The 14026-nt window shown below is 34.5% G+C and overlaps 1 protein-coding gene across 4 annotated transcripts; it reads right to left on the bottom strand.

Annotated features, from left to right (window-relative positions):
* Nucleotides 1-204: 204 nt before the first annotated feature.
* LOC117631921 (vacuolar protein sorting-associated protein 52 A) lies at nt 205-13819 on the bottom strand. 4 transcript variants are annotated; one of them, XM_034365265.1, is made up of 21 exons: nt 13678-13819; nt 13237-13307; nt 13016-13110; nt 12580-12637; nt 11716-11811; nt 11105-11206; nt 10500-10583; nt 9950-10030; nt 9211-9354; nt 8389-8480; nt 7073-7154; nt 5016-5198; nt 4284-4399; nt 4125-4183; nt 3775-3875; nt 2822-2872; nt 2387-2566; nt 2166-2300; nt 1937-2011; nt 1147-1204; nt 205-1060 (listed from the first exon to the last, which is right to left on the bottom strand). In XM_034365265.1, exons 2-21 carry the CDS (start codon nt 13261-13263, stop codon nt 756-758), a joined length of 2124 nt encoding a protein of 707 aa, XP_034221156.1. In that variant the 5' UTR covers nt 13264-13307; nt 13678-13819; the 3' UTR covers nt 205-755. The 4 variants fall into 4 exon arrangements, with proteins under 4 accessions (XP_034221156.1, XP_034221163.1, XP_034221178.1 ...); XM_034365272.1 differs by lacking the exon at nt 1937-2011 and having other exon boundaries at nt 13678-13814; XM_034365287.1 differs by lacking the exons at nt 1937-2011; nt 2166-2300; nt 2387-2566 and having other exon boundaries at nt 13678-13814.
* Nucleotides 13820-14026: the final 207 nt, after the last annotated feature.

Raw genomic sequence — 14026 nt, 5'->3', positions numbered from 1 at the left:
TGTGCCACTCACGTGATATACCAGGTATGAGATTGTTTCATTAACGGGCATAGGCAAGCTTCTCTCTCTTGCAGGAGGTAATTCTTAAGTCCTTTAAATAGAACCGTTTTAACCCTTCTAGTAGTATTTTTTGTATTAGTTTTGACCCTGGAGTTGTAACCAGAGGGGTGTTCGAACGGTTCAACATGAAAAGTACTACACAAAAACAGAAAATTACACCTCCACTGCTCTTGTTGAAAAATACAAATAACTAGCATCTACTAATCTAAACCAAAGTTTATTAATCTGCGTACATGTGTGTATGACAAATGGGATTTTGGTATCAAAACAAAGTTGTAAGCAATCAAGAATTTCACAACAGGATTGCCAAAAAATTACATTGACCAATGGAACCTTCCCACTTCTGAGAACTCTAACGCACAACTACTTTCCTCAACCCAAGAGCCAGGGCTGAAGAATGCAAAGCTTGGCATTGAGGGTACGGGCGAGGAGAATTACAAACCATTAGAATCACCATTGCCGCAGAATGAACTACATTTTCCTACTAAGAAAAATTGTCTTTCCAAAGAATACTACTTGAACTATATTTTTCTTCGGAGTGAAGGCAACTGAATGAATCTTTTTCTTCAGCGTCCTTTCCCGGGCACAACAAGAAGATATTTGATCAGTACATTATGTTTTCCATATTGAATTTCCCCTTCAAATCAACTATGTCCAAAATCCAAAACCAGGCAACCCATATGAACCTGAACAACTTAGAAAGTCCTTGAGTATTTCCTAATTTCATACATGATTGAAGATATCGACACTAGATCCTTGTTAAGTGCAGACCCACCAACAATCCTCTTTATGGAATCTGAGAGCCTAGTATAATAAAGCAACAGCTGAGTCAATGCCGCCCTCAAGATCTCCATACCACACAAGAAGTTGCTGAAAGAAGTTATGACATCTTTGTGCATCAGTTCGATTGCAGCTTTCCATCTACTTCCAAAGTCCTTCACAAGCGGCTCAACCTCCGCAACAGTTATAGGCTTCTCAGAACTAGCACTTGGATCCTCCGCTGATAAGTAAATTGCAAATAATTACATTAATCTAAATAACTAGAAGAAAATAAGATGCCACAGCATTATTTATCAATATACTTACAGGCTCGGGTTTTAACAAACTTGATTAAATCACTAAAGTGCTCTAGTAGTAGTTCTTCCTGCAAGGAGAGAGGTAAAAACTTAAAACAAAATACCGAAAGGGCAGAAAGGACAGAAGACCCTATACAACCCAGATTGCATTATTTGTCCCGTTCTCCTTATACTGAGTAGTGTGCTGGTAATAGATCGCAATTTTAGCACTTCTTATTTAGCAAGCTGCACTCCGAATTGAATATTTAACAATTCTTTGTGCATTCACAGGTAGAGGTCCAGGACAAGTGTTAAAATCACTAGCCTAAAACCAAAATCATTTGATTGTCTGCTTAATTTACTAAACCATATAGACCACAACTAATTAACTTGTCCCCTTAAAGCATATAGTCAAGGAAAGACTGCTGCAAATCATCAACCCGCCCAGTCCAAGTTATGCCAAAATCAATGACAACTTCTCTGAAAATAATAATTTTCATTACTAAACAAGTCAAGCCAATGGTTGGAAGGAGATGGCGTCAGTCTTCCTATCAATGGAAAGAGCACAATCACTAAATAAGCACATTTGACTTTTTAATCAACCTAATTCTTTTAGTTCATATGATTCCATTTATGTTATTTTTAAAAGCTTATAAAGAATATAAAAGCAGACTGAAAAACAATATCAGAAATGAATTAGGAAAGCATAAAATGTTTAGCTGAAATCCGAACTTCATTTGCAGAATTCCAAGATTAACAAGCACTCTTCAGTTTTCACCAAAACATTTTCTGGAAGACAGGTAGCAGGACCAGGCACTTACAACAAATAATGCTGTGTTGCTTTTGAGAAGTTCCTCAAAGTGCATTTGAATTTTACCACCTTCTGGATCAGCCTCCTATATTCAAATGCCAAAAATTGCAAAATATAAAACTGAGCATGTCCAAGAAATTTAGCCATACCCTTAAATTTCACCTTAGTGCTGATAAAGATCATTAATGTTTTTTTTTTTTCTTTCAATTTTTTCAAAAGAAACAAGAAACTGATTTTACCTTTAATACAGCAATTGTCATATCATAGTTGTTTATCAGAAACACGGTTTGTAGCTTTGGCCTTGGAAATGATTTAGCAAGCTTGATAAGCAAGTCGTCAATAGCCATTCTCAGTCGTTCCAAATTTAATTCAAGCTGCACATCATGTTAGGATATTTAAGTCCATGAAGTGATCAAGAATCTTAATGAGCAAAAAGTTTTTTTAAGTTTCTATATCTAACCTGCCCATCTCCATATTCCACATTCAGGTGGATAAGTGAAGCTGTGAATTCAGCATAACGCCTCATGACATAGTGAGGATGAACATCATCTTCCCACAATGTCTTTACATTTGCAGTACGCAAGCTGTTTAAATGCAGGTCAAACACCATCTTAAAACGAGGCCATAGAGCGATATTGACCTGTTAATATTTCAAAATCAGACTGCATTGTATTTTCAAGTGTTTATGGTATAAAAGACCAAGACAAACTGCAACAAGCTTTGAATATGACCCATTTTGCTAAAACATAAACCAAAAGTACCCTAGATAAAAATCAAAAGTTCCATCAGAATTTATTTCCTTAGTTAAAATTCCAGTCAACAGTTACATATCATCAATTGTCTACGAATACAAGAAAATACATGCAGATAATAAGATAAGCAAACAGACAATCACCTTGTCCAAGTATGAATCCAAGCATGGAATACGCCGCCGAGACATAATAAGCTGCAAATGATGTTAAAAATAAAATATCAGTAATAGATTATCTTCTAGCAAAGGCACCATATGACACAAGTTGACGGTATCATTAAAATGATAAACTGTCTAACGCTTGCCGTGCAATATCTACAGCCAAGTGACATATGCCACACAGTACATGCACAAGAGGACAATATCATGGGTCTATCTTAAGAACTAATAACAATCGCATCAGAAAGAAACCAAGAGAAATAGAAGAGAAACTGAAAATCCAAACTACTTACAAAAAATAATAGCAAATCTCAAACTATACAAGCAATGGGCAAGAAGTCCATTTCTATTGTACATATCAAAACAAAACAAAACAAAACAAAAACTGATCAGCCTCATAATTAGACGAGAGAACGATCTAATTGGTAGCTGCCTTCCAATCTAACAAAATGGAAAATAATTCACTGCTCTCAGAAAACTAATTAGATTCAAGTATTCTACTTGATATGAAAGTCATAGTAAATGTTTTCCCCAAAAACAATTGAGTTCTGTCTTTTAGATCTGCTGCAAGAATAAATACATAATCATATATTGTAAAGTCCCCTCCTTAAATGGGATCTCACCCTTGTTGTTCAAACAGCCAGCCTAAAGGCGTGGCAAATATGGCTAAAACGGTTCTGTTTAGGGCTTAGGATACATTTCCACTACTACCAGTGGTATAGAAATAACATTGCACTGACATGATATCGGCATGGTTGACATTAATTTTGGAACCCATGTGATTCTTTTGAATATGCTTCTAACTTAGAATCCTCATTAAAAATTGTCACTGCAGAGCAGGATATGCATGTCACACAATATGGAGGTCATGAAACTGTTGACTAGAACATGAGTAAATTGAATACATAAAATACAATCTTAGACGACTGGAATGCTACCTGGTGCTGGTGTATTATACGAATCATAAGCATCACACCAATAGCATCATAACAATTTGGAAGTATTGAGTTGAAGTGTTCATCAATTACAGAAAATGGGCCTGGCATCAAAAAGCATTCAGGAAGTCATCAAAATGAGCCATTTGTTTTTCTTCAAAACAAAGCACAATGAGAATCTTCAAAAGAGCAAAAGTGACCATCAGAATCTAACAGTCACCAGTAGAATGCCGTAAAAATTTGCTGCAGACCACAGAAATGAACTTTCTGCTCTTTGTATTTGCAATAAGTATGCAATTAGGAATAAGTTAACCATCAGCTAATGGATCATATAAAAAAAATGTCAGATTTACCCGCAAAAATGTCATAAAATATGGATTCTTCACCAAAGAAATCATCACAGAAATGATACCTGCAGGTAAGAGGGGAAATTGTGAAAACAAGTTTCCGTATGGTCAATCTTTCACTAGAGTCTAGAAAACAATATCAAGGAGCAGAGCAAACTCTATTACTCAGAAGTAGCAGTATCCATAAGCAGCTTGTGCAAGCTCCTGAAGAGGACCTCGTATGGATACTTCATGGAGCTTGCTTCAGCTATATGTGGAATCAATGCAGGTTCCTCAATTTCCTGATAAAAAGAAAATTTTCAAAAATGACATGTTACAAGATAAATAAACAAGATGCCATTATGAGAAAACCAACACTAGTTTCCCATTAGTAAAGCATTTTCTATTACATTTATACTAAATCAATGATCTAAAAGCGGTTTTTAAGACAAAGTATAACAATCCTTATCGAAATGTTTTAGACAGTTGATTTTAGAAAGGAAAACCTCCGAAATGATATAACAACCAGAACCAGAAAAACAATTAAAATCAAATTCCAAGCAGTCAAAAGCTATAAAAGATATGCTCATTCGAAGCTCCCAACAAATTCCTATCAAAGACATTCAATATCAATAGTACCCCAAGGCCCAAACAATTTAAAGATGAAGGTATCCTCAATTTCATTATGACAACAGATTTCAACATAGCAGAGCACCCCTTTTGCTTCCCTCCCACCTTGCACTTCTTTTTTTCAACATAGCAGGCTGTTCTAAAATCTAATGTTTCATCAAAAAGTGAGTAGTAGCAAAATTCATCCAAAACGTTCAGCATTATAAATTACAATTCCATTATGGTTGGAGATAGTTTTACCACGGGCACCAATAAAAATTTGATTAACAGATAAGTTGCAGAGACAACCTTTAAAATTTTTCTCCTCTCTCCAAGAGCAAAGACAGCAGACCGGTTCTTCAGTGGTTCCCTTCCTCTTGAAAAGAGACTAGTGTTTCTTGTCTCAACACCAATTAAATCACTAGATGTTGCAATATCCAACTGTAGTTTCTCAAGTGCCTGAATATAAGCGCGGAAATGTGCACTTAGGACCTGCAAAAACATATAACTTAACTTCAATATACTATATTGTTTATCCTTTATTTTTATTTTTTTGTTCTTTTTTATCAATGAGGGAAGGAGCATTCGAACCTTGGGACCTCTTCCTTTGGGAAGACAAGTTCCAATGGACTATATGAATTACGCTCATTTTAACAATAGTATGCCTAGATAAATTGTCCTACTCCTCTATGAAGGCTACAATAATTGTTAAAAATGAGGTACTTCCTTAGTGCAAGGAATTAAGGGTTTAGGCAACTTTCATGGTGTTTTCAACCAGCTTGTTTATCAACCTTAGAATGATACAGGAAGGGCCAATTCTGTATCTTAACTAACAGTGGGAAAAGACCTTAAACAGTTTATAAAAAGGTAATGTATAAGCATGCAGAAGCAGAACAAAACAAAATATCAGGTTTGAAGTCCGCAAAGGCACTAAGGAACTACTTTGAAGTATCTACAGTGCATTATCTCTATGTCAAAGCCAGATGTTCTAACATTATATCTATCAACTAAGAATGTAGTTTGTGTTCGCTATTTAGGAAAGATCTACATGAGAGTTTGTTCTCTAATAAGTTCTCTCACAATTATTTGGATGCAGATTCCATCAGTCAACATCCAAACAAACAAATCTGTCTTCTTGCTAGGATGTGCAAAAACAATAAGTTCACAGCAAAAACAATAAGTATCTACAGTGCATTATCTCTATGTCAAAGCCAGATGTTCTAACATTATATCTATCAACTAAGGATGTAGTTTGTGTTCGCTATTTAGGAAAGATCTACATGAGAGTTTGTTCTCTGATAAGTTCTCTCAAAATTATTTGGACGCAGATTCCATCAGTCAATATCCAAACAAACAAATCTGTCTTCTTGCTAGGATGTGCAAAAACAATAAGTTCACAGTAAACGGATCTTTAGTTGGAGGCATGCATGATTCAGTTGCATATTCTTTCTAAATTTCACATATGGTTAATTTAATATAGCTAATATTATCATCTCATTTAGTGGGAGCCTAAATTCAACATTTAAGGTTACAAAGTTTTTATTTTATACTTGGCTAATTATATGCAAAACCAAAAAAGATGAGAAATCCTGAGAATATTTTGTTTTCTTATCATTCTTTAGTATTTTTCATATCCTTGCTGAGTGTACACTTTTTTGTAATTTCCAAGGGCCATACTAATGCTTTCTTGGTTAGTCTCTAGCTTTCTGCACATAGTTTTGCTTTTGAGTATTTTTCCCAGGTTACCTAGTTTCTGGTCCCTTAACCCTACTTTTACCTAACACATACTTCCCTTCATTCTCCCACACCTTCCTTTGGATCGCATATCATGGTACTGAGTTTCACAGGGCTGCTAAGTGTCAAGTGATATTATCTATCAAACTCTAACCAGAATGAGTTTCACATCCCATGTAAGTAGTTTATTGGAATTTTGTCCAATGAATTAAAGAAAGAAAGGCAATGAGTAATTTAAATGTTGGATGAAGCAATGAGAAAGGTCTTTTAATATTTCTTGGCTTCCACTTATAAAAAAAAAATTTAAGGTCTACAAAGCTTGTAACCAGTACCCAAACAAAAATAAATAAAAAGTGAATAAAGCTTTTTTGATGAAGCAAGATAGAACCTGCAAGTAGAAGGCTCTAAAGCTTGTAACCAGTGCCCACCCTAGCACTAGGGCTTTTCTATTAACAAAGTATTATAAATTAATAAAATAAAAAAGTAAAAATCACCTAATCCATAAATGAGCTAAATCAGAACAGAAGAAAACAGAGAGGATGTGACGCTGCCTATTTATATATGGTAATAGCAATATTCCAGTTCTTCTATATCATAATTCAAAGATAGGTCATCAGTTTTACAGTGTTGACCTTGTTCATTGTGTCAATGTATGCTCCACGAACCTCAATATATACCTCCTTGCCATGTTCCTTCAGGAAGGAAACAACATACCTACATTGCCACACTGGAATCAATTAAATAAATAAATAAAAGAACCAAACGCAAAAACACAAAACCACAGCAGTAAGCATGGGTGTAACTGCTAGAGTCCGAAAATAATATCTATACACATCTCGTGGAAGAAAAAAATAAATAAATAAATAAATTATGAAGAGATGTCCATCTAATAGATGCACGTACCTCAAATTAATGGCACTGGCACCCCAAACTAACTCGATGTTTAGTTAGTGGCATAAATTACGATACATGACTGAATGCTATATTTATATAAGAAACAATGTGATCATTGAGCTTTTTCTCTTAACAGCTCAAGGATGGCTACAGTCTACAATCATTTAGCACTACACATGATCCAGGAAGACGGGTGCACATAAAAGTGACACTTCAAATGTATGATTCAGTTTCTCCTACTCAAACACATATGACAATCAAACAGTTTCAGAGATCCATGGTCAATTTTCTCAAACCATAAAACTCATAAGTTAATCAGAGTGTTTCCCAGAAACACCTTTTTCTTGCCAAATAACATTATTTTTTATACAAACAATAATCTACTTTAATCTAATCTAAACTACAGGAAGGGGGATTCCAACTTGGCTAAGCCCATGTCTGGGCCAAATAACATAGTTGTGGATAAAAGAAAATAATAGGCAATAAAACTTTTTCCCAAGCAAATCCTCTAATAGCCTGTCTAAATAGACTTCAAATCCTGAATTGTTGCAGCTACACTGAATTTCTGCAACAGGGCTGTATTGGCTCAGTGATCTGAATCCAACTTCAATTTGACTCATTTAACTTTCAACTACCACACAAAGCAGATCCATCCCATTAATTGGATGGAAATCAAGATCAGCTATATTCCATCTGATTAAGATGGAGATCCAATTCTAAGTTCTAATCATCACAAACTTATATTTGTTTAGTAAACAAAAAATGAATACATTTCAAATTATGTATATAGTTCTAAACCTGTGCTAGGTAAGACAGCAAGCAACTTCCTAGTCAGATGTGAAACATAAGACATACACACTCCAGTGGACCATTTTTAAATTAATCTCGCATACACTCCAATTATTGACGCACAGCTAAGGTAATGGATGAATTTGTATGGAAAAAACCCAACATAAATGATTGTCAATCATTTGCCTAAAATGTGGAATATGCATATTATGATATTAACGAAAACCATTTACAGAAAATTGAGAATGCTATTCAGACTACTCACTTGTACTTCAAAAGAACATTCTGTTGAAGGATCTGAATATTTGTTTTTGGTTTTCTCAACGCATAAAGCTTCTGAACAATGAAGTCAAACACCTGCAAAAAGATATATACAGACAGAAGTACTTTATTAAATATTCAATGGTTCAAAGCTAGTTCTAACCAAAAAAAAGACGGAGTTTTAAGACTTCGCAACTTATTAAAATCACATAAGAAATCAACATTATTCAAGACACTGTTACTTAAGACAATACCAACAAAGATGAGTATCTTCTCTTTTAAAAGCACAATAGTCAGTATCTGCTATATGTTATCAGTATGTGTCTGGACTGGACAAACCAACCAACTAAGCACGTACATTTTCAGCATACAGTCTGTCAGTACTATGACAGTAATTTTGTTATTTTCCTCTGTCCAGATGTTAACAGTTAATAACTAAGTGACAAGCAATGACTTGTATACATCCTATATTTCTATGAATATCCTGGAATGCAATATGGGTTAAACTTAAAAACCTTGAAACAAAACCTAGTGGCCCTGAGACTACGAAATCCCTCCATTAAAATAGTTACAAGTTAGTAGACAAACTACTTATTTACAGATTCCTATCCATATAGAAGTGGCAAACTCACATGTGCAAATGTTTAACTGGCTAGGATTACCTTTTTTGTCCCAGAACCACCAGATTTTACTCCTATATAGCATATGTTAAAGGGCATTTACTGCACTGCTGGCATAGATCAGGTATGATGTACGATATGAAAACATGCAACAAGCAATTAGGTGATCAACATCATCAAGTTTAAGGGGCAACTTTAATAACAACCTTGGAAACTGCTTTCTGTCGAAGTTTTTCAAGCTCGGGCTGAACATCTTTTAGAGCTTTTGAAGTTTTAACCATAAGATCCACTTCTACGAACTTGAGCTTCTTACTAAGAATCTCTAAAGTTCTCATATATTCATCATTCACCTGGATAACAATTACACATTGAACATGTTAACAACAATGGGAGAAAGAAAAAACAAAAATATAATATTAAATTCAATACGCCAACTAGAGAGCAACATATTACTGGCCATTAAGTTTCACTTAAGAACATATGATACAGCTGAGATTCTGATAAAACATTCTTATCTAAAATATTATAACGGAACTTCTTATCAAATGCAAAAAGAAACAACCAAACTTAACCATGGAAAAAAGAGGAAATACAACAAAAGAAATTATATGTAATTAACATTGTAACAACTAGTCAAGCCAGTATAATGAATTAAAAAGTGAACTAGTGAGGCATCTTCTTCTTCTGTTTTCTGAAAACAAGGGTTTCAACTTCATCCAACAAGAAACAACTCACTTGCAAAATCAGAACATTATAAAAAATGAATTCAATTTGGGTTGATTCATGTAACTAGTACTGTGCGCTGGTTCTAAGTCCAAATTTATAGAACCAACATCAATAACATTGCTAAAGTGATGGTTAATGATGGAAGGAAAAAAAAAAAAAATTACAAATCACATTTACAAGGAGAAATGAAGTACTAAAAAGAAAAGGATAAAGATATACCTCGCCATCGACAATTATGTCTACCATCTTTGGCGGGACTATAATGTCTTCAACAAACTTTGCCAATTTTGACTCTGTCATCTGTTAAATTAACATAAACTGATCATTACAAGAAAAATGGATAAGAATTGTTTTCTATAAAAGAACCAAGAACTTTTATGCATAAGAATCAGAAGAAATATTTTTTAAATGCGTCTTCGTATGCATAATGTAATAGAAAGCCAAGGAGCCTAATGGACTTGGAAACTAGATCACATTTCTGTCGTCAAAGTCGTTGCAAATGCTGGAATCAGTAACGATTGACATTGAAACAGATTTCAAAAGCCCTTGGAAATCCTTAATGTTGTTCAATTCACTAAAACCCAAAATGAAATAGTTATAGTTAATTAAGCATGCTGTAATGGCACGCTATATTGTAATAGAAGTGTAAATAACAATAAGGACGAAGATAAGAAAGGGTGGAGTGTGGGATAAAGCAGTAAACCATAAGGAAAAAACAAAGAGTTATCAGGTCATCGTACTACATAAGGATGAAGATACCAAATGATACCTTGCGATTCTTCAGCTTCAAACCCATATCCATAGACTTCTCCTGGAGAATTTTGATGTCTGAACTTATTGAACCAATCTCTGCCTGGACAACAATTCTTGAAGTATTAATGGCATTTATATTTTATAGATAGGCACAATCTGAAAACAGAACATTCCATTTGAAGTGGGCAAGAAATCCCCTCACAATTCTACGGTTTTGCTGTATCTATTTTAGATAGAGTGTGGTTGCAGGTTTTGTGTATCGTTTAGACATGTACCCCTTGTTCTCTATTCTTGTACTTTGTTTTAAAATAAATGAAAGTTCTTGTTTCGTATAAAAAAAAAAATTAAAAAAAAAAGAAAGAAAAGCCCGATGCAAGAAACTGGAATTAACAAACCAAAGTAAAAGAAACTAGGAAAGAGAATGAATATCATTCGGAAGCATCTATTTACTTCAAAATAAATACAAACTATATTGATCCCAAAAAAATTGGGAAAAATAAACAAGTACAAGTGGTTATGTAGGTATCTGAGGGAAACTAGTTTGTTATGGCATAAGGTGACTAGAAGTAAAAGCACGTAAATTGTGATGATGATGAAACAACGAAGCAGGGACTAATATACCTGAAATCCACTGAGAAGAGTTTCCATCTGTGACAAGATGCTGTCACAATCACGAATTTGATCATGAAGAGAAACTAGATTATCACTTTCTTTAATATAATCCTGCAGTAAGGAAGAAGCAAGATCCCTAACCATCAAACTTATGATTCCCAGAACCCTTGCCATTATCTATATAAAATTAATGCTGGAAACGAGAAGTAATTATTAAACAAGACGTATTGAGAAAGTTATAGATCCTTTTTTCCAATCTCTATCATAAAACAATCAGCTTTACATAGACCACTACAGGTACAGCATCCAAGAAAATATTCCAGTGTAGAAAAAATAGTACATCTTGAAAGCATAGAACTCGTAACAACCAAAGAGAACAGTTAAATACTGCAATCACAAAGCTCAAGGCAGTACATTTCCAACAGGAAGAATACAAATATATTTTAAGTTTCGCACAATAAGCACACAAAAACGGCTACTCAAGTAAAAAAAAAAATCCTAATTATCACAAAATAAAAACTTCAAAAGATGTGCTTTTACAAGTATAGATCTTTGAGACACGAAACAAAGAACTAGAGCACAAGAAAGGTAAAGAGGCTCTCATTGATGAAGAATCTAACCTGAATCGAGTCCAATTCAACTTGCCGTATGTTGTTCTCAACCCCCTTTGTATACTCCCGAAGTTTCGTACCTTTAGACAATATGTTCGCAACTACCTAAAATAGATGGTAGATAGTAGAAAGAATATTGTATTTCAGTGATGGCCTCTGGAAGATATATCCAAAACTACACAAATTAGATGATAGATGGGAAAATATTAATGTATTTGAGTAATTCTTTCACAAGTTGGTTAGCAAACTTATAGGCCTAGAATCATCCACACTTGCCTAATCATTTATTTTTAGAAAGAAAGAAAAAGAAAAAAGTAAACGTCTCATTGGTTATTGCAATTATCACCCATTTTAAGGTACTCCTGAAACCCAAATCTCACTTCATGACATCCCAGCATTGTCAAAACAAAGCCATGAGAAACCCATCGGGCCACAGAGCCTTCTTACTAAGTAGAAAAACAGCCCTCTTCACCTCCTCATCAGAAGAGCGCTCTCCAATTTGCCTTTCCCTCCTCACTAATTGGACTTCATTCAATAAATAAATAAATCTTGAATAGAAATATTTTATTTCATGATTTACAGAGATCATGGAATAAAAGTATATCACATTGAATTTGGGTACTGTCATTTAAAAAGGGGACGAACTCTATATATCAATCTCTATCATGTTTCTCCTTTGTACCATGCAACCAATAATGAACTTTAGCACATTTGAAGAACAAACTTCTTTCAGGACTAGTATTTTCAAAACCTCAAAGCAAAGAGAAGAACCTTTCTTTCTTAGCACAACAAACAAAAAACCAAATAAAAAGAAAAACGACATGACCAAGAATTGAAGTATTAAAGAGCATAGAACTTAAACATACTACTTACATCATCATTTTTACATTCTTCCAGTTCTTGTTGTAGTCCTTCTAACGATATATCATCACTGGGATGAAGAAAAAGTTACACTGGAATCACTTGCCAAGATGATAATTCAGACTAATGCAATGCTAGAAAACTTATTCTATTTTCCATCAACATACTCAGCATACCATGTTGAGTTGCACAAGAATTTGAAGTATGCAATTTAATTCGCATCTGCATACCTCTCCTCCTAATATCCACACACAAGTTATAGAAATACACAATTGCTGTGCAGGCTTCTTTATCACAGAAAATGAAAACACAGCTCTGCCTACATGCATATTGTGCAGAGAGTACACCACCACATGATTGTCTATGTCATGGTGCATATTTTTCTTCTTCTTCTTTTTTTCTTTTTTTTTTTTATATTATAAAATGTAGAAATGAGAAAGAAACATACCTGCTTGCATCCTCCTCAACAGTCAAGTCCCCAACAAACGCACCCAAATCAAAAACCATTTTCTGAGCATCATTATTCTCATCATAAGAGTGACCCTGAAAGCAGCCACCAGAGTATTGAATGATTTAACAAGTACACAACCTGCCAAGTTGTACTTAACACAACACTTAAATTTGGAAGCAGATCCTAGGCTCTTGTTTCATTACATTGACCAAGGTTACCTCTTTATTGGTTGCAACATGAGCCATGTTGATCAACAGTTCCAAGTGGTTGGCAGATCCAGATCCACCACCTACACCGAAAATTCAATGTGATCCTTGGAATCAGTGGAGCACCAAGATTTCAAATTGAACCTGCATAATCTTTTTTTTTTCCCCTAAATTCAACAATATCATCGAAATTTTGGCAGAGTCCTGTTTGTTTATTTAGGATTTCACAGTTCACAGGTCCATTGGGCACCGAATAAAGATGAAGATTGAAAAATTATCAACGCATTTCACAACCCATACCCAATGTCAACGAATCCCCAAATATGACAGCTCTAATTTCAACAAAATCGCCAAATCACAGCCCTAATTTCAACTTTAAGCAAAACCTCAATCATCAGAACCAAGCCTTCTTTATTAGTTGAATAAAAGACTGGAGCTAGAGGAGAAGAGCACCTGGGAGATTGTGCTAATTGAAAAGGTCCATGGACATTCGCAGGTCGACTCGTAAGCAGCAGGAGAGGAGAGAAGAGAAGAGAAGTGTTTTTCTAACGTGGGAGAGAAGTGTTTTTGATCCGCAGTTTTTTTTTTTTTTTTTTTTTTGACCTTTGTTATTGAAAGGGATATGTTAAACTCTTACATACTATATTATACAGGTGTTAAAACTCGAATTCAAAATATTATTTAAATGAGTAAATACGTCAAACTACTACAATAGTGGTCTTTTACTATCCGCAGTTCTGTATACACGGAAGATGTAAAAAAAAAATTGCATAAAATTTCCATGTCTTTTTTTTTGTTAATT

Source organism: Prunus dulcis, chromosome 1 (assembly GCF_902201215.1).
Source record: "Prunus dulcis chromosome 1, ALMONDv2, whole genome shotgun sequence".
Classification (NCBI taxonomy): Eukaryota; Viridiplantae; Streptophyta; class Magnoliopsida; order Rosales; family Rosaceae; genus Prunus; species Prunus dulcis.
The sequence above is the reverse complement of the archived record's forward strand: the minus strand, read 5'-3'. Positions and strand labels throughout refer to the sequence as shown.

What these genes read in the sequence shown, in the direction of transcription:
- LOC117631921 (XM_034365265.1), bottom strand. Translation starts at nt 13,263, where the DNA reads ATGGCTCATGTTGCAACCAATAAAGAG. An exon ending in ACATAATTGTCGATGGCGAG is followed by an intron (nt 9,355 to 9,949) that starts GTATATCTTTAT and finishes ATTGTTATCCAG; the next exon opens with GTGAATGATGAATATATGAG. An exon ending in ATGGATACTGCTACTTCTGA is followed by an intron (nt 4,184 to 4,283) that starts GTAATAGAGTTT and finishes TCTTACCTGCAG; the next exon opens with GTATCATTTCTGTGATGATT.